At 44.3% G+C, this 20,557-nt stretch overlaps 1 protein-coding gene across 3 annotated transcripts in view; it reads right to left on the bottom strand.

Annotated features, from left to right (window-relative positions):
• Positions 1-10,487: 10,487 nt before the first annotated feature.
• The window catches only part of znf438 (zinc finger protein 438), a 56,070-nt gene continuing 46,000 nt past the window's right edge, over positions 10,488-20,557 (bottom strand). For 2 of the 3 annotated variants that reach the window (XM_074621552.1, XM_074621553.1), the window contains exons 3-4: positions 13,077-14,858; positions 10,488-12,961 (exon numbers count right to left, since the gene is read on the bottom strand). In XM_074621552.1, coding sequence (XP_074477653.1) covers positions 12,361-12,961; positions 13,077-14,830 — 2,355 coding nt within the window. In that variant the 5' untranslated portion in view covers positions 14,831-14,858 and the 3' untranslated portion in view covers positions 10,488-12,360. Of the gene's footprint in view, positions 12,962-13,076; positions 14,859-19,458; positions 19,625-20,557 lie in introns of those variants that run through there. The other variant, XM_074621554.1, reaches the window with a different exon arrangement.

Here is a 20,557-nt window from a genome sequence, read left to right as displayed (position 1 = left end):
ACTGTCCGACTTGACCGCAACTTTTAGTCTCCGCCCCCTGCTGCTGCTGCTGCCGCCTGATCTCGTCTACTTTCCAGGCGAAGCAAAGTTCATCTCGAACGAGCCTATGTTGCAAGATTGGGCCGGTTTCCACCCAATTGGGCTACTTTCTTTCAGGTGATGTTTACCATGGTTAAAGGTGTAGTGTGCAGGATCTGGTGGCATCTAGTGGTGTGGTTGCAGATTGCAACCAACTGAGTACCCCTCTGCTCACTCCTCCCTTTCCAAGATGGCGGTATCGTGAGGCGCTGACTGCAAAACGGTGGTAACGCCGTTCACCTCGCTCAGAGGCCATCCTTACCATAATAACACTACTTTAAGAGCAACGGAAGTCAGACGGCAGCTGGCGGTGCCACAGAAGCGTGTCGGGTAACATAAAAACGTGAAAAGGCTCCATCTCTAGAGCCAGTGTTTGGCTTGTCCGTTCTGGGCTACTGTAGAAATGAAGTGCTCATTCTAAGCTAACGAAAACACAATGATTCTTAGTTTCAGGTGATTATAAACTAAAGAAAACATAGTTATGAACATAAGATTCCATTTCTGCTCATAGATCCCCCGAAATGTTCCACACTGTTCCTTTAACATCTTAGTTTTGCATGTTAGCATTCTCACACTAGCTAATAAACACTAAATACATAGTACAGCCGAAGCTGATGGAATGTCATTTGTTTTGTAGGTGTTTATCATAAATCTAAGAATTGGACAAATTAAAATTTCGACCTGATGATGGCGCTCGATGAACAGTTATAGGATCACCGAAGTGATAACAGTTTATCCTCGAGGAGAACAGGAATGTGTTTGACCTTTTGCCGTTGGTGGCGCTAGAAGTCAGGGGGATCACCAAAGTCATTAGGATCATTCGTCCTCTGGGGACCATGGATGAATGGACCAAATTTAATGGCAATTAATTTAATTTATTCTACTGTATGTAAATATAAATGGCTCATTCTAAGCTAACGAAAACAACGATTCTTAGTTTCAGCTGATTAAACATAGTTATGAATATTATATTGCACTCTGCTAATAGATCCCCTGAAATGTTACACACTGGAGAGATGAAATTTGAGCTACTTTTGTCAACATTTGACGGGGTTTTAAAATAATACGAAAACAATATTATCAAACAAGCTGTGATTTTATGGCCAAAAATTCCCCAGATACAAAATTCAGTAAACTTCGTTGTGCCCATCCCCACATATTATTGACGCATTTAATTCAAGAAATATTTATAATATAATAATATATCAATGATATAATATATATTATAATATTCATCTTTGACATCGACATGAGAAATGATGCATTTGGTTGTCTGAGAGTGTAGTCACTCTTCGTGGGTTGCGATAGCCCATTTATCTAACATTTTATCTTTGGTTATTTGATGCAGCTTTTTATGCTTATGATGCGTTTTCAATTGCACATTGCAATGGTTTTACACGGGTTTCTGATAAGGTTATGATTTAGGCTGTTTTTTATTGAATTGGACAGATTTTAAGTTGTGTTTTGGCTGGAAACTGTCGATCTGATCTGGCAACACTGCACACAGATAAAGCTCGTCTCGAATACCACACGGTTTCAGTGCTTACATGCCCAATCTTGGGAGGGAAAAATCTTTTATTTCTAAAGCAGGATAGATGCAAGGAGATCCCTTCGATACTCTTTGAGCTGTCCGTAGTTCCATGTAAGCACTTGCTGGAATGTACGAGGTTGGAGCGGTTGGTTAAGATCGCTCCTTTGGCAGAAAATAATGTCTCCTTCAAATCAAAAGCATATTTTGGATTTGGCGCGGTTTGCTGTGCAGTCACCTCTCATGCTGAAGAGTATTGGACTATTGGATCCAGACTGAGAAAGGAGCAGGAGAGAGTTACGGTACTTGATGTGAACCAGGGACTGAGCTGCTCTCAGCACAAAATCAGATTTTCATATGGAAGTTTTAGTCTGAAGGGGTCTTACTGTAGCATCCAACCATCTATGTTCTCTTGGCTGACATTAATCCTAATGACAAACTGTTGGTAGTTAAGTATTGTCAGACGGACTTATAGGACTTTCTCAGGGTTGCGTTATTCAGCACGTTAATGCTTCATATGTGTATGTTTATGTTCTCTGGCCCGTGAAAGAAATGATTATTTATGAGCATTATCAGTATTATTAGATTAAAAAAATTGGCCATGATGGTCGTACTGTAGCGTAATATAACGGGGGGATTGCTGTGGGAACCAAACGATAACCTCCAGGGCTGAGAAATTAAGCCAATTACAGGAGTGCCAAAAACTGCAGTTCCTCAAATGGCCACTTGAGGCTCCAAAAGCTAGTCAATCCCCATAGTCCCCCATGTTAAAATGCCCAACTTTACAGCAGAAATTAACATGTTTACAGCCTGGTAGAAAAATGTTTTTGGTCTATTTTGGATGTCACAGTGACTACGTCCACTTCTTATATACAGTCTATGATGGGAACACTATGTCACCTACTTTTTAATGGTCTTAAACTGTCAAAGTACACAGAGTAGGATACAAGCACAACATGGTTTTATCTGCTTTTGACTGACTTATCTGAAAAAAATCCCTGCACTCATGCATACATGTTACCATGTGTGACCTGCCCAACTGGGGGATAAGGCACCGCTAAACCGCACCTTAACCCGGGTCCACCCAAGACTAACTTCTATATAATGTCAATACGCAGATAAGTGTAAAGAAGAGTAGACAGGTTCCTTTGAGTGCATTTGTACAAAGATTTATTAAAAGATAAAAATGTTTAAATGTAAATATATAACCACTTTATTGTTATAAAATTATTAAAATGCCAAAGCAGGTATCAGTTTGAATAGATAAAATAGCAACAATAGTGATCCTAAAATGTCATGCTGGTTCTGGGCGACAGGAAGGAAAGACCTTACCGTAACACAATTACAAAAGAAAGGTGAACTTAGCAATCAAACTCATACTTGCCAACCCTCACGATTTTCCTGGGAGACTCCCATTTTTCATTGCCCACTTATGGTTTCATTCCGGGCTCAAATACCCTTTTTCCTTTCCGTTATTTCAACATGTTTCTGGCGCTGTACAGCGTATATAAGCCCTACTGTCCACTCGGACGACAATAGAGCTACACCTAATGTTGCTTCCAGGCGGAAGAGAGCTGCTTGTGACCATAGATATCTATACGCTCGCTACCGACAAAACGTGGTTTGAGCTGCACTTGCCATACATCACAGCGTGCAGCGCCCAAAGTTGAGCTTTACTGGACATGGCGAAAAGCCGTCGTGGTGCGGCGCAAGCCATTAGAAATAACAGGTTTCAGAGTGCAGAGGTACCGTTGTCTGGTTGCGTCTGAAAGGGCCTTCGTTGAGTGAGAGAAGGTGAGACAAATGGAGAGTACTAAGAGAAAGGAAGACTCAAGCGGGGGCAAAAAATGAAATGAATAAAAACTGGTGAATATTAGTTTATGCCAGAGGGGCTAATTATTCAGTTTTCTTTAAAAGTAAAATTAAAAGTAGGCCTGTTTAACATAAAAATGCAGTGCACTTATTATTATTATTTTGTTATTCTCATTCTTTTAAAGTCACCAGAATGCAGGAAACAAAGTCTCTGAAACTCAGATGTTTCTGGTGGAGGACCCCCACACCCACTGCTTTGGTTTTGAAGGCCACATGCAGGTGCACAGAAAACCTAATGCATCCCCCAACAGGTTATCAACACTATAGAGCAAGAGAGCACAGAGACAGCATTAATACTCTTTTAAAGGATCACAAAGCTCAACCGGTAATGAATATGCCACAAAGCAAGTTGGATATCTGCTAAAACAAAACAAAGCATAAACGAGTGGAACAAGGCAAAATAAAGAAAAGAAAAGGGCAAAAACAATCCTAAAAAAATAAAGAGAGAATTTTTTTTTGGACAAAATACCAGATTTGTGAATGGTTCCATCCTACTTCTGCTATAATCACACCTGATAAATACTCACTGGACACCTCCATTATATTTTTTGGTAAAGATCAATACAGAAACAGTGTGGGCATAAACCAACTACAGATCCTACCTGTACAGGTGAGATCTACTCTGTCTCCTGCAGCTCCAGGCGACTACAGACGGATTGTTACTACAGGACTGTTTTGGTGTGTGTTAAAGTACCCGGATATGACAATAAATTGTTGCGATGTTGGCGTCTTCATTATATGGAAGGTGAAGTCAAGGTGGCAGTGACCAGCCAGGTAAAAATGAGCCGATTTATAGTGCTAGGTAGTGATGGGAATTCCGGCTCTTTTTAGTGAGCCAGATCATTTGGCTCAGCTCACCAAGAAGATCCGGCTCTTTCGGCTCCTAAACGACTCTTCGTTTTACCAATTCTGCCTTTTATATTCAGCCAAATTTAGCGCTGTTTTGACCTACGACGATTAGTATGTGTGCACATATATCACTTCAATTATTTAATATAATTATACTAAACCTTATAATTTTCAGAATACCATAATTTTACATGCTGCTTCGTTTCCGACTGTCACTCATCTTGTCTGCTATTCGTGCACCGCACTCCTCTCTTTCTTTCCCTCCTCCTCTCCCTCCTGCTCTGTACCTGTAGACCGTCAGCGTGCCACCCCTCCCTGCTTGATGGTATGATCCTTGTCTGTCATCACCTGATTGGTCGCATGGACATCATTAACGCAACATTCAGTTACAGTCAGTGCATGGAGTGTCCGTGGTGTGGAGAAGATCGTCCTATCATTCTGCCTTGAATTAATTAAAAGAAAAAGAAAAAAAAAAAAAACGGCTCTCGGACTGGAGCCGGCTCTTATCGTTCACTTAAAAGAGCCGGCTCGTTCGCGACTGATACATCACTACTAGGCAAGTATAAGTGGGATAGATATGTATGGCAAGCCGTTTTAACATTTAATAGTAACACAGGATTTTCATTAGAGATATCTGCAACTTAATTTTGTCAAAACTATTTAAGATATCCCTTATTCTAATTTGACGAGGCAAAAAATTCTAATTTTAGATATCCGTAATTACATTTTGACTATTCAAACTTCTTTTGCTATGAGTTATTGATCCAGGTAGTTTGAATCTGTGAATATCTTTCCAACTTTACCGAACTATCTGAGTTAGCAAAAGCTTCTGCTGACACTGTTCAGATGCTTTGTTGGGCCAATATATATATAGCCTTGATGAGCAATGTCATGACAACAATTCTGACTAGTCATAATGAGGCTTGAGATTTCTGCAACTGTTATTCAGTACAGTCATAACTGAATTACAGATATCTCTAACTGTTCTTTAGACTAGTCACAATGACGTTAGAGATACCTTGAATAAGAATTCTAGAAAATGTCACAATGTAATTGCAGATGTCTCTAATGTTAATTCCGGATAGTCAAGCTTGTATACAAACATTACTGGGTGCGAGTGCATTCAGGGGGTAAAACCACTGTGGCAGCCGGTTGTAATAAACGTAGATTTAGCATTGTTTGTACATTGTTAAAGTTGCAGGAGGCAGAATATTTTTGGCATCATTGGGCAAAAAATCCCATAATAACCTTTCAGCATATTATAATTCAAGTGTTCTGAGAGAAAACTAGACTTCTGCTCCTCCTCATGGCTCTGTTTACAGGCTTTAAAAAACCTGTGACGGGAGACTTTGACCAATCACAGGTCATTTCAGAGAGAGAGAGAGTTCCTATGGGCTGTTCATTCAACGGAGGCAGCTGTCAATCACTCGCAAACTCCGACCAAACGGTCAAACTAGGCAGCGCTGATCAAATATGAATCAATATTCTGTTACTGTAATGCCTATTTTCTCTCCTCAAATGTTCTCAGAAACATCTTGTAGTGTTCTGTTTAGCTGTAAAAATGAGAACGTTTCTCACTGACGTTTGTCCAATCAGGCGATAACGGTTTCACTACACTATTATCGCCACATTAAACATAATTCAACATCAACAACATCAACAACAAACATCGTGGTGCTTGAGTTTCGGGGATTTCATGTATGTTTTTTGAGGCCTGTGTCCCTCCAGAGGTGTCTCTTTATCCCTTAGCTCTTCATAAATCTGAACCCCAATCAGCCCATACAGCGCACAGAGTGTTGCAGTGATGTACCTGCGCCTGCTTATCCTCCCGAGGTGTCTCCATCCCTGCTCCATTTAGAGCCACAGCCCCGGCTCGGATCGATGCCTTTCTCCAGCCGCCCGTCATCAATTATTCACCTGATCAGCCCTGCTGCTCATTAGATGACTAATCTGGGAGGGCGAGGAGGAGAGACGGGGACGCTTTGAAACCCGAGACCGAGAGGCAGCAGGGAAGGGAAGGGCGGATCACATCTCCAGATCGGGAGAGAGAGAGAGAGAGTGAGAGATGGAGAGGGAGAGTTCATAGATGTGGGATTACCGATTTGTACATCTAAGTCCTGACATCCAGGAGGGTTTATAAATCTTTGATGAAACCATAGAATCACTTTGATGAATGTGCACACGTATCGGCGACGTATCGCACGTGTCGACAGAGGCTTCACGGATGTTAGTTGTATTAAGACAGACTGGCAGCAGGGGCGAGAGGTGGGAGTGGAGCTTCCGTCAGCCGAAAGCATGTTGCATGTTGCACTCACGTTACACCACACCTAAGTTGTTCTCGAGAACATCTGTGGTCAGTGTGGGTCACATTTTTACTGTCCCATAAATCTCCCCCTTTGGCATTCGCCCAGTGACGCCAGTTTTGTTATTCCCCCGTCTCCCTGCATGTTGTTCAGCGGTCTTGTTTCCACCCTGCTAGATCAGTGCATCAGGGTCAAATGAAAGAGCTAAACAGGTACACACACACTAAGTACATTTCTGTTTATACACTGTTTGTCCCTCACCTTTCTCAACACTTCCTGGTGTATAGTTGTGAAGGGGGTGTATAGCTCAAAGACCCGAAGAAAGAAAGAACGAGAGAAAGAAACAGTTCTTTCCCACTGATCATGTACAAGCTGGGGGGTGGTGGGTGGGAGTGGGGGGGGATGAGAGGTAGGCTTTGATCTCCCCTGTCCCCCTGAGAGCCACGGTGAGGTGGGAGTGCAGTGTGACGGCTGTGGTGCACGTTAGCTCTGATTAAAGGGAAATATGCATCACCGTATAGCGCTTTCCTTTTTATCTGCGCCTGCGACGTGGTGCGATGGCGACGCTAGATTGGGCCCCGATATGTACTGATGTCGCAGCTTTATCTGTGTTTCCGCCGGAGCTGAAAGCCGACCTGAAGTTGAGTCACTCTCATTTTGAAACCTTTGAGTCCGTGTAAAGTAGTTTGTAGAAGTTGAGGAGTTGACGTAGCCGAGGTTGTTTTGTGTCGGGGAGTTGCTCTCTCTCTCTCTCTTTCTCTTGGGGTGTTTGAGTAGCAACAGAAATCACGCCAGAAGTGCCCTTTGACCTTTGATACAGGGTCATGTGCCTCCAGATCAATTAGAGCTGAGGACCTGCATTCCACACCGGTGTGGCAATGACTGCAGTGGAGCACAGAGAGCGTTTTGGTTGTGACGGCATGGAAACAAATACCGAGTGCATTCTCTTACTATCTTATTTATCCCTCTCTGTTGTGTGTGAATTTGGAACGAGCAGGTTTCTCTTTACTCTAAATGCATCCTGCAAAGCAGAAGAAAAAAAAAAGACACGCAGAGGAGGGGAACATGGAGATGGAGAGTACTGTAATGTCATCTCCATTCATTAAATATGAAGCCATCACAAGGCCATTGTTTTTATGCTCCTCTCAGAACATGGAAGCCTGTCTCTGAACCTCAGCGGTCTCCGTCATGTTGTGCTTTAGAGCTAGTATTTTTTATAATGTGTGGTCAAGCTAGTAAAAGAGGCATTAAAAGCAAAAGGTAGAAACATTTGCACGCACGTTGGGTAATGATTTGATGCTAAAGAAGCAGACAGATGGAGGGTCTGTTGGGAGGGGAGGAGCACAGAGGTACGACATATGTAGCCTCTTAAAAGCCCCTCGGCTAGCCCACTTTGCTTGACCCTTACATACTGCACACATGCGCTCACCTTTCCAGAGTGGAATATCAATTAATCCCATTCTCTGAACGTATTCTGATGAATCTACCCTCCTGTGTACACTGTTGTTTTTGCTACAGTAGATGAGGTGTTTGCGTGGGTGGTTTTATTCTCTATTTCTGCTTTTTACTAGAGCTGAAAAGATTAGTCGAGAAAATTAATAAGCAATTATTCATTATAATCATTAAAGAGGACCTATTAATGCTCATTTTCAGGTGCATACTTGTATAGTGTGTCAATACTAGAACATGTTTACATGCTTTAATGTTCAAAAAAACGCTTTACTTTTCTCATATCGGCTTTGCTGCAGCACCTCTTTTCATCCTCTGTCTGGAACGCTCTGTTTGAGCTCCTGTCCCCGCCTCCCAAAAGGCCCAGTCTGCTCTGATTGGTCAGCTGGCCCACGCTGTTGTGATTGATTAACCGAGGCAACCTCTTTGGACTCCTCTCCAGCTCCGCTCTAACTAGCTTTGTTTGAGGGCGTGTCAAACTAGCCGCTAGGCAGGTATTATGCAAATGTGTTACTTGGTGACATCACCACGTTACGGATGAAAGTGTGTCTTCGTTCAGTGTTTCTGTGGAGGAGAGTAACTCCCTCTGGCGTGGACTTTGCAGACCTTTTAAATGCACAAAAAACGATATAACACACAAAACGAAAGGGCAAAAGCACAAAATCATAATAAGTCCTCTTAAATTTATCAAGCAAACATTATATGGATGACAATTTCGGCCTGTCCACCACTTTGGTCCAGACTAATTTCATCTAGCGCCACCAACAAGTCAAAGGTTTCACTAACCTGTGAAATATCTCATCTAATAGGATGGATGGGCACAATATTTGGTACGTGCACGGTTCCCAGATGATATATCCTAATGACTAATGACGAGAGGTTGGAATTTATGGGTGTGTGTGTGTGAAATATCTCAATGATTATTAAATAGAATGCCGGTACACACATTCATGAACCCCATAGAATGGTTCGTAATAACTTTCAGGTCAAATTTGAAAGGTGCAGTGTGTAGGATTTGGCAGCATCTAGAGGTGAGGTTGCAGATTGCAACCAAATTCTCCCGTTTGCACAGGTGTGTGGGAGAACTACGGTGGATGATGGGAAAACGAAGAAATTCCCTCGAGGCGTTCCTGAGATATCATGTTCACGATAAACCTGAAAACATCCGGACGCGGCTGTCCTCAACAAAGCATATCTTTATTCTCATAAACATCGGGTTCTTCAGGTACACAAACAGTCACAAACACAAACACTTTCAGTCTTTTTTTTCTTTTTCTTTTTTGGACACAGTCAACATATTTAAGTGAGTCAAACACATCACATCACCTTTAATGTGGGACTTTTCACTTTACGACTTGTGCTGACAGTCATGTTTGTTTTATCATCTAACTGAGGAAAAGAAGAGTCTGACCCTTAATTCTGTCACTTCCTGGTTTGCGTTGAGGGCTTGGAAACAAAGGACAGCTCACTGATGAACACTCAAAAACATGGCATTCAATGAACAGTAGTACACCATTAGTAGTACAGATTACCCACTCAGTGCGAACATGTACACATCAGTGCTTTGCCCTTCATTCACAGTCCTACTGTACGTTTTTTTGTGTCAGACACATAAGGACAGCTCTGCAATGGCTTTTGTTGCCAGTGTTGGCAAAATGATATATTCATCTCTTGTTTCCCTCCTCCACTATGACAGGACACAGCAGCTGATTCACTAGTTACTCTATGTAAATATATATATTTTTTTTCTCAATATATCTATATATTCTATCTATGGAATAAGTCTATATAGCATATATATATATATATATATATATATACTTTTGGTAGGGTTTTGGAAACATTCAGGTACATTCACTTGACCCTGTGATGTCTTTTTTTTTCTTCATATGAAAGCTAAACACAGACAAATGTTAGCATCGCCACGTAGCAATGACCTCCCATCAAGAAACAAGACGTTAAGCATCCCCCAACTTAGAAGAAGCAAACATAAAAGTCTCAGTGCTGGTTCTTTGAGGACCAACAGCAAGCATAAATATACTAAAAGACCTCTGTATTAATCTAGAGTATAAAATAGCATATTTTCTGGACTTGACAACAGTTTTATATTTAACTCTAATAATAGAGTCTGGGTGCACACAATTCCACAGGTGCGTACATGAGCTGGCAACGACAAGGTAGGCAACTCGATGGTTTCCTTTTGCGTATTTTACTAAGTCAACGAAAAGTATTCTGTCAGTGGTTAAAAAGCTTAAATGCAAAAAACTCACTTCTACAATCACTAATGTGAATAGACCCGTGGCATATCACAGAATACACAAAATAGGCATTAATCAACAAGTCAAGGAGACAGAACTTGGCCTACGGAGGACCATACTGACGGTAAGCCACACTACGCATGAGCATGATTTTCTTTTTTTCTTCAGAAGGCCACAAGGATGTCACTTGGGTGCTGGTTAGGAAAGTGTTCCTTCGTCGGTCCGGGTTGAAAAGAGGACCCTAATACTGCTCTTAATCCGACTGTGAAAGTTCAAGAAATATTGTTTTTTTTCCCGTTGCAGGAGCAATATTACATCCCTGTTCAGACCTCATGCGTCCAGAGTGATCGGATCACAAGTGGACAGCTCTGAGTACAGGTGTGAACGCACTCAAGATGCAATGAAAACGCATTGAGATCCGATCTTTCAGACCACATTCGGAGGCGCTCTGGGCCACATATGGCCACATTCTTTTAGCAGTGTGTACGCGAATGTGTCCTGGGCCACATTAAGGACCGCCTACTCAACTGACGTCCCCGCTGGGGTCCGCGGGGACACTCACTGTGCTCCTCATGTGAATAGACCGGCAGACGTGAGCACTTGTCTGCCTCGCTGCATAGAAACGGCCTCTGTGCTCTACTGTATTCTGTCGGTACATCTGTATTTTATGAAAATATATCTTGTTTATAGGCTACAGACTATCAGACTAGGCACATGACGTGCATTATTATCAGGCTTTGCACGGAGCTGACAACCTCCCACCCGCTCGCTCTCATCCCCGGGTCTCTGAAGCTCTGTACCCCACTGTTGCCTGACGAAGATGGCGGTGCCGGCAGCACGGAGAACCCCAGGGACTGCCGGTACAATAACTTTATATTTGTATGTTAATAAAATGTACCTGATTTCACGAATATGTAGGATATTACTACTGACATTCCTGTAATATTATGTCACAATGTCTGCTGTATTAGCCGTGTGTTTACTGCGTGTTTATGTGCATATGGAGTAGTGGAATTGAGATCGGATCACAAGTGGCCACTCAAGACGCACGTGGAGACGCATTCTAATGCCATGTGTGAACAGACGTACCTAAAGCTGTCCACTTGTGTTGGGATCACTGAGGACGCATGTTAATGCCAGGTCTGAACAGGGCCAAAGGATGGTGTACACATACCGATTCATTTTAACCTGTAATAATCCAAGGCCAAAAGATAAATTGTCAGCCAGTGTGACAGTAGACAGTGTGCCCTTGTTATGAGATTTACATTTCTCAGTATTTTAAAAAAGGATAAGTCCAACCAAATTAAAAAAACATTTTCTCGCTTTCCCATGGTGATATCCAGCCATGCACGTTTGGTAATTTCAGTTGAGATCTTTGAGATTTCTGCCTCCAACCCTATGAAATGGAGGTGAATGGAATTGTGTTTGTGGTGCTCACAGTACTTTACAAAAAAAAATATTTTACTGGATAATCCACAGAGTAACAGGGACACTGTTTCTGCAATGAGATGATGTCATTAGACTTTTAAAATATATTTTTTCATTGGGGTGGAGTCAGAAATCTCAGCGTAGATATCTCAAAAACTGAGCCCATAAAACCAAATGATCTGCATGGCTAGATACCATAAGAGGTAAGAGTTTGAGTAAAATGGCCCTTTAACAGTATCACTGTGTCAGCTAGGTTATAAATTACCCTTTTAATAAGATTTAAATAAGCAGTAGAAAAAAATAATCCAACAGGATATTAAATACATACCTCCAAACAAACAAAAACGTAACAGTGCAATCAAAATAATATTTATCAAATTGGATTCTCTGACCTAGAGAGAATATCCCTTATGAATTGTAACACATTGATCAATTTTCACCATTTTGCTCGATGTTCTTTTTTCAGCTCAAATGGTGAAAGATGAAACTAGTGATAAAAGACATAAGAGACGCTCTCCATCCCTGTGCTGCTGATTGTTAGGACTGAGTGTGTATGAGGAGCCTCAGTGAAGGGGCTCCGTGCCCGTCAGAGGGGCTAGGCTGGATAGTGTGGGCTCGGAGCAGGAGTGTCCAGATCCCCGTCCGCCTCGCCCTCTTCCTTGCCGGAGTAGGAGCTCAGTGCGTCCCACAGAAGGCTGGGCTGCTCACAGTGGTGGCGACTCCTCCAGTGCTCCATAACGCCCTCTTTAGTGTCCAACACCTCGCTGCAAAGCACGCAATTAAAGGCCGCGCCTGCTGCGAGGACCCCGACGCCTACGCCGCCGCTATCTGGCGACGAGACGGTCCCGCTGTCCTCCCCCTCCCTTCCGCGGTGGTGGGACAGGATGTGCCTCTTAAGCTTGGAGAAGGAGAAGAACTCCTCGTCGCAGCTGCCGCACTTGACCAGGTTGCGCTTCTCGTTGAGCTGCCGCCAGTAGTGGGCGGCGTGCTTTACCAGCTCGTCCTCGGCCTCGCGGGCGCCCCGCAACGACTGGCCGTCGTGAAGCGGAACCTGGATCTCCTCCCCGTGCACGTGCAGCAAGTGCATCTTCATGTCGGCGAAGGTGGGAGTGATGGCCTGGCAGCGGCCACATTTAATCTGCAGCTCCACGGGGTCTTCATGATCCTGCTCATCTGACGGCTCTAGGGAGTTGGCCCTGGTGAGGGAAATAACAAAAAATGCTTATTTACAACTTTGTTATGACGGTTTGGGAAAAAGTTGCCTAGACAGCGTTGAATCTCTGCATAAATCCTGCTACACAATAATCTCACCCCTCCAAAGACATGTCATCCTCATGTTGGCTGATGGATGGCTCCACGGTCAGCACCACCTTGTGGACCTCTCTCAGATGGCTGAAGTAAACCCCCACATATCCAAAGGCCTTCTCGCAGAACTCGCAGCACAGAGACCGACGCGGGCGCACATCGGAGTGGTGAAGCTTCATGTGGGTGCTCAGGCTGCCGGAGTGGGCGTACGCCTTGCGGCAGACCGGGCAGACGTAGGGCCGGCTGTTGGTGTGACTGTTCATGTGGCTCTGGAGGTGATGCTTGAACTGGAAACAGCGGCTGCAGGTGGGGCAACGGTGGAGCGGACGGCTGCCTATGAACACCCTCGGATGGGAGGCGCCTCTCAGGTGGAGGGTCACTGGGGCTGGTTGGGGAGGACAGTCCAGGGCCTTGGTTGTGGTAGTGGTGGGGAGCTGATGGCCGAGTACCAGCTCCTGTTCTTGGCCGTCTGGGGTAATGGCAGGCAAACTAACCAGTTGGGGAACTGTCTCCATAACCAACATTGGTTTGGGTCGAATGCTGCGGTACTTCTTTGAAATATCAACCTCCTTTTCTTTGGAGCCTGGAACAACTGCTGGCGGTTTCTCTGGGACCCTTCTACGGAAGAAAGACAAGGACCTCTTCTTTCTGGCCTCAAATGCCAAGATGTCCTCCATTGTCTTTCTCTTCCTCCCCCTCTTCTTGCCAGGCGGTTTCTGGAGGGTTCCCAACACAGGCATGAGTGTGGTCTTGGCCTGGGGCTGTAGAGTGGCGTTTGGCACCTGGTTGCGGCCCAAGGCTTCCGCTGTCTCGAGGGTCTTGGATGTAGGATCTAAGGGGCTGGTGAGTCCGGTCGGACTAGAAAAACCCTTCTCTGGGGACAGACTGCGGAGTTTGGCAGCTGGGATGAGGGTGCTCTTCATTTTAGAGTAGGGCAGAATGGGCAGTTTACCCTTAGGTGGGGATGGGATAATCTGGACCGCTTTGCTGAAGATGGCTGAGGACAGGACAGTGATGCTGCTCTGGGGCTGGGCTGCAGCGGACTTGGACTGGCACAGCCTCATTGTAGTCTTACTTTCCTCCGGGGGTTTACCTGGGGAGCCCTTGACAGCAGAAGGGGGGTACTGGAGGTTCTGAATAAGACCAGTTGTAGCAGGTCGTTCAGAGCCATCTGGCGCTCGCTCTAACTGAGAACCCGGGTACAGGACAGCATTGTCTGGTAGTAGAGCAGTGACGGAGATGTCAGAGGAGGCTGGCTCGATCAGAATCACCTGCTCTGAAGGCTCCTCTTTGGGCACTAGGGTGTCCTTTGTGTGCTTGGACTCATGTTGTTTTTTCTTCATCCCTGTTGAAGCCCCACTCACCACGGACTTGGTTGGCGCCGTCACAGCAGCCTTGGCGGCTGTTTTCACCCTAGCAGCTAGTGGCGGTGACTTGACCTTGTCTGTTGTCCCCTTGCTCCTCACCGGCTGGTATCTGGGAATGGGCAACTTGAGGTTCTTCTGGGTTTGCTGCTGTTGTTGCTGTGGCGTCTGGGAGGACACCGAAGGGGGCAGCGCCACCAGAGAGAAAGTGCCATCCTGACCTGCTATTTGCATCAGTGCATAGTTTTGGGTGGGCACAATGATGGACTTAGGGCTGGTGGCGGTGGCAGCCTCAGGGAGGGCAGAGGGAGGTTGGCAGGACAGGACCGCGGGGGAGGGGGAGGGCACCACGGCCGGGGCCTTGGGGGCGATGCTCCGGAACTGAAGGCTCTTCATCTGAAGGGCTGGACTCAATGGCTACCAACTGAAACACAAAAGAAACAAAGTTGTATTAGTTACTGCACTGAGACTAGCGACCCCTTTCAGCCTTAACTTGACCTATAGGCCCAGACACACCAACCCGATATCAGAGAACTAGCCGAGACGAAGGTAGACCTTTGAGTTGCCTTTGTCTTGGCCAGAAAGTTGCACTCGAACACACCGCAAAGACTACAGCTGATGGCCAACTACCACGTTGGTTCTGTGCCTGCGTGAGAGGAAATAACTCTCCACACCAGCAGGCGGCGGTAGTCTGTATTCATCATTCAAAAAGGGAAACAGGAAGACAGAGGACTGCAAATACAGAAGCCGTTGTTATGATACGTACATGAAACAACTTTTGCCGACCATTTTCACACCACTCACTACTTAGCTTCATTCCAGATGTTCATGCCACTGTGAAAATATCCGTGTATTGGAATGATCAAATGAGATGAAGATGAAAAATAAAGAGTCTTCTCTTGAATTTACTCGTTTGCTTGCTTTCCTCACATCCGTTTCTTTTCTCGTGCACCGATTCGTTTAAGCTGAACGGCCAATCAGAGTGATTTCTCTCACTGACGGGCGATGCCAATTCAACATGATGAATCGGCCGAAACATCTCCAACAAGGGCAGACTAGAGCCGACGGTGCGGCACACACCGAAAAAACTAGGCCGACAGACGCTCTCCGACGGCCACAAACTGTCCAACGGCCGACAGTTGGCTTTGGTGTGTCAGAGCCTTAAACCCTCTAACCTCAAAGTTTCTACATCAACTGCAAACATTGCAACACCGTATGATTGCAGTCTTGCACTCTGTTTGATCTAGCATACTTAATAGGAATAACTGAGATGGCTAAATGACTTCCTGTGGTCTCTTCTGAAACCTGCCAAGATCGAGACTGTAAATGTGACCTCATTGCACAAGGCCTCCGTTTTTTTTTCTTCTTTTCTTGATGGTGTCATTACTGTGCAACCCAAGCAGGAGAGAAGCAAACAACACTGTCAGAAAATACAGGCATCTGCACCAGTGTGACAAGCTGTCCTATTACCCATGTCTCTCTGGTCACACACAGCAGACTCACGCTCCCCCAGGCTAAGGACAGACTGCCCCCTTTGATTTGGGTTCAGCATGCAGCCGTGGTACATGCTGGGGCTCTGCGGGGGGGCTCCTTATACCCCCCCTCACTTCCTGGAAGGATCAGCCGGCGGAGCGTGAAAGCTGCCCAACGGCAGGATCTTTACTAGATGAAGAGGGGCTCCCCCTCTCATCTCCCCCTCCACTGACCAGCACCGCAACCTGGCCGAAGGCTACGAGGATGCCCCTGAAAAAAAAGCCCTGGGATTTACTTTATCATCCCTTGTTCACAAACAACGTTTCATGGTTATCCAAAGGGGGGATGAGGCTTTTCCACTCAGTGGATCGCCACTCTGACTGTGCTGATACAAAATACTGCTGAAGTCTACGGGGAAACTGTAACCTCAGAGTGAGGTTTTAAACAAGTCTATATTATATAAATCTACCGTAGAGTTTCCATCCATCAATCATAAGCCACAGGTATGGCTATAAAAACAAAAGGCTGAATTCCCTTCATTTATATCAATACTGAATCTTTATATCAAAAGGAGGGCGAGATTACAGAGGAATGCTTCAAAGGGGCCTAATTGTAAACAGACTCGGAGGTTTGAATTTCACATTGTGACCCGCGTTCAATTCCAGCGTTTGATACCGGCGCTCCACTCTGTAATAATAATCAGCATAAAGTGCAACAATCTGGAGGTGTCACAGAAGGCAAAATATTCAACAACAGAATTTCTCAACGCTAAAAAAAAAATATTCCCCGGGCAAGATGCTTTCAAAAAGACGGAGAAGAAAAGAAAAACTGCAAAAGGGCATATTGTTTAACAGCTGGAAGTGTTTCTGTGCAGAGAGATTATTTATACAGTGCCCCTACCGCATTACGACTCCATAAAACCGGAGATATTCCTTCTCTGCGTGGATAGTTGACTCCAGTTTGACTGTGACTTTGGCTTAAAACAGAGTGGAATAAAAACCGTGGGATGTGCGCTCCTCTGGGCATTTTTATGTGGCTGTACAAACAAAGTAGGAGATCTGGGGAAGAGGCAACGCTTGGCGATTAATTCCACCATGCGAAAGTTTACAGTTGGACATGAGGGGGAAAGAAAGGTGTATCAACAGCTGGAGAAGCAGCCAGTCGGCCCTGTAATCCGTTTGTCACAGATGATTCGGCAGCCGTCACCTGACACCAAGTAACTCCATGCAAAAACAAGATCAGCTTTAATATGTCCCTTTGTCTCATCTATCTGGCGACGGTATAGCAGCATGGTCAGCGTAGGGGGATATGGGTTTGAACTTTATTTTTTGTAGACGCCAAAAATGCATTTGATACCAGACAATAAGACCACATTGAATCCATCGCCATCGTCCTAAGAAGGGAGAAGACAAGACAAGAAGCACTTTAAACACAAAACCGGTCGCCTCAATTCTTCTCATTACTATGCAAATCCAATGTTCAGCGAGGTGCTCCACCATCTAATCTGATCATGTACACTGATGTTTCTATCATGTACTCTTCTTGCACCGCCGTGTCTACAAGCGACTGTACACAGACGTGTTTGCACAGACAGACAGATGCCACCATGACGATCATGTGGCAGCAGGAGGACGCAGGGACGGGAAGAAACAGGAGACGAGACGATATTAGAATCATTTCAATAACAGTTAGAGTTACATAACAAACCTTATGTTTGCACAGTGAATGTATCCACGGGCATATGTACTGATGACAATGTTACCATGCTGATGTTTAGCGGGTTATGTTTACTATGTTCACCATCAGATTTTAGCATGTTAGCATGCTAACATTTGTCAATAAGCACGAAACGCAAAGTACAGCTGAGTTTTTTTAGGTATTTTGGACATATTAAAGGGGAACTATGCCCATTTTTTAAATTAATACATGTTATTCCGATGGTCTAAGACAGTCCAAAAAATATTAGTAAACATGAACAACTCTCTCCCAAATCCAAAAACTAGAGTGCTAGGGGCCATAAAGCCATGCTGGTCTGGTCTATAGCTTGGAGCCATGAAGCCATGCTGGTCTGGCCTATAGTTTGGAGCCATAAAGCCATGCTGGTCTGGTCTATAGCTTGGAGCCATAAAGCCATGCTGGTCTGGTCTATAGCTTGGAGGCATAAAGCCCCTCTATCATATCTTTTTTAGGACATGGCAGGGGAACAAATCGGAGATCAGCGTTTTTGGATTTACTGATGGTGCGACCAACTACAAAGCAACTCTGTTTAAAGTAGAAGTTTGGAGACATGTTTCAACTTCTTCTGTTTACTCTGTTACCGGCTACGAGGGACACGGGATTGTTTTCCCCCAAAAGGGGGCGTTGTCATGAGAGCCTACTCTGGATGACGTATTGCCGGTCTGATGCATGGAGCAGTAGCTCATGCTCACAAATATTGATTGAACTTTCCTCGGCCATGGAAATAACATTGGAATTCTTACTTTAGGTGGTGTTCCCCTTTAAAATGTTGACATGATAATGATGTAAGATGAAAATGTAACCAAATTTCCATTTTCCAATGTTTTATATGCATGTGTACATGCATATAAAAGCGGCAGTACTTGCCGGCCGTAACTAAGTCCTAAGGAATACTTTGAGTCGTCCATCTTCATCATCAACCAATCAGACTTTATTGGTTTAGCAGTTTTCATACAAGTAAAATGAAACACAAAGTGCGTCACTTCCAGGAGTATATATCCATATAAGGGAGCTTACATTTAGTTAGTGGAGTCATACAAAGTCTGCTCACATTGGGGTTATAAATTCAATCATTTACTCCAACTTTGATAGTTTATCTTTTTGGACCCCTCAAAGAATAAGTCAACTTTTTCCATTTTAAATATTTCCAAGGTTATTCCATACCAATCTTCTCACGTAGGTGGTACTGGATTTAGACACTTCCTAGTGATTGATCTTTACTTGCCGCCAAAAGGGCCAGCAGCAGCAGCAGCAGCTTTGCATCCTTCCTCTGTTAGAAAAAACAAAACGTGGCCCAGATTAAAGAGTCTCCAAATTCAGTAGTATTTGAGTCTTGAATACCGGCCGTGCTTAATGTTTTGTGAATGCCAGTCCAATACAAAACCACTTTGGGACAGTCCCAGGATGTATGGAAACGATTTGCCTCCATTGAGCCACACACTGTCTCCAAAATGTCAAACTCGTATTCTTGTATTTTTCCTAGTGTGGGGTCTTAAAATATCCTCTATTTTTCCAGCAGTGTTCTCTCCATTCCATGGAGTTAGTTGAGGACCATTAAGAACTGCAAATTGTATTCATACTGCACGCAACAGTACGTACTTTGTAAGGGCAGCTGCAGTATGTATTAAAAGTAAAAAGAAAAAGAATGCAATTCGGACTCTCTGAGCTCTACCACAGGAAGTACGCTGATACAACAGGTGATCGTCGGCGTTGATGAGGACACTGGCTCACACCTAGTTATTCACCATACAGAGCGGAGCGGTGACAATGTCTCCTTTAGAGGCCGACCAATATTACTATTTGAAAAAGGCTACCCTATTCTGTTCTCCTCCCATCCTCTCCTTCCATTACTCCCCTCCATGTGAGTCCTCTCCTTTCATACTTTGCTGCCCATTTCGGGATGCCCCTCTCAGTGTGCTTCCATCTGCATAATCGGCACGTTAACAACTCCTTCTCCAGCTCAGCCACATGGGAGAGGCTATAGAGAACAAGGGAAGACAAGAGAGGAGGGAGGAGGAGGAGGAGGAGGAGGAGAGAAAAAAGGCTTTATTCACTCGATTGGTTGCTGTACCAGTGACGGTCAGCTTGCCCGGTCATCATCCTTTCTCTGTTCTCCTGAGGTGGTTCTTTTTGCACAGTGAGACGCAGAGGAAAGAGAGAAACTCTCTGGAAGAAAGCCAGAGAGCCGGACCTGTAAACCTGCATCTGATCACGATGAAATAGACAAAACTAAGGCTAGAATTATATCAAGACGGTGTCATCATGACCTCTAAGTGGTATTTTTTTAAATACATTTCAAAATAGTTGTTCAATTCAAAGAAGACAACAGGCTGCAGTCGCTAAAAAAAATAGAACTTTCCTCTAGTTAATGAAATATAAATGACAGCCATTAACAGCAGCTTTGGAACGTTTTCAGAGGTCAGAGGTCAAGGGACCCCTTTGAAAATGGCCATGCCAGTTTTTCATCGCCAAAATTTAGTATAAATTTGGAGTGTTACTTGGCCTCCTGAGACAAGCTAGTATGACATGGTTGGTACCAATGGATTCCTTAAGCTTTTCTAGTTTCAGATGATGCCAGTATCTAAATATCGCAAGTTGCGTTAAAGAAATTAGTGGCGTTACCTTTGTCAGCCCTTCTAAAACCATGTTTTCTCTTTGTATTTATTGTTTATTGTGTGTAGACTAAAGGGCAAAAAGTACATTTAATCTATTATATCTACAACACAGTAAAGTATGCAGAAAGTGAACACCAATTCACCTATATTAGATTAGACACTAGCCCATTAACCGAGGTACTGTTTCAGTGCAAACCTGCGTCTAACTAATTGGTGCCGAGACCTGACGGGTCCCCGTCTTGATTCTGAGGGGTACTGTATAACGCAGCGGGGCGAAGGGGAGAAATGTGCAGGGAGG

Source organism: Sebastes fasciatus, chromosome 21 (genome assembly GCF_043250625.1).
Source record: "Sebastes fasciatus isolate fSebFas1 chromosome 21, fSebFas1.pri, whole genome shotgun sequence".
NCBI classification, from domain to species: Eukaryota; Metazoa; Chordata; class Actinopteri; order Perciformes; family Sebastidae; genus Sebastes; species Sebastes fasciatus.
The sequence above is the reverse complement of the archived record's forward strand: the minus strand, read 5'-3'. Positions and strand labels throughout refer to the sequence as shown.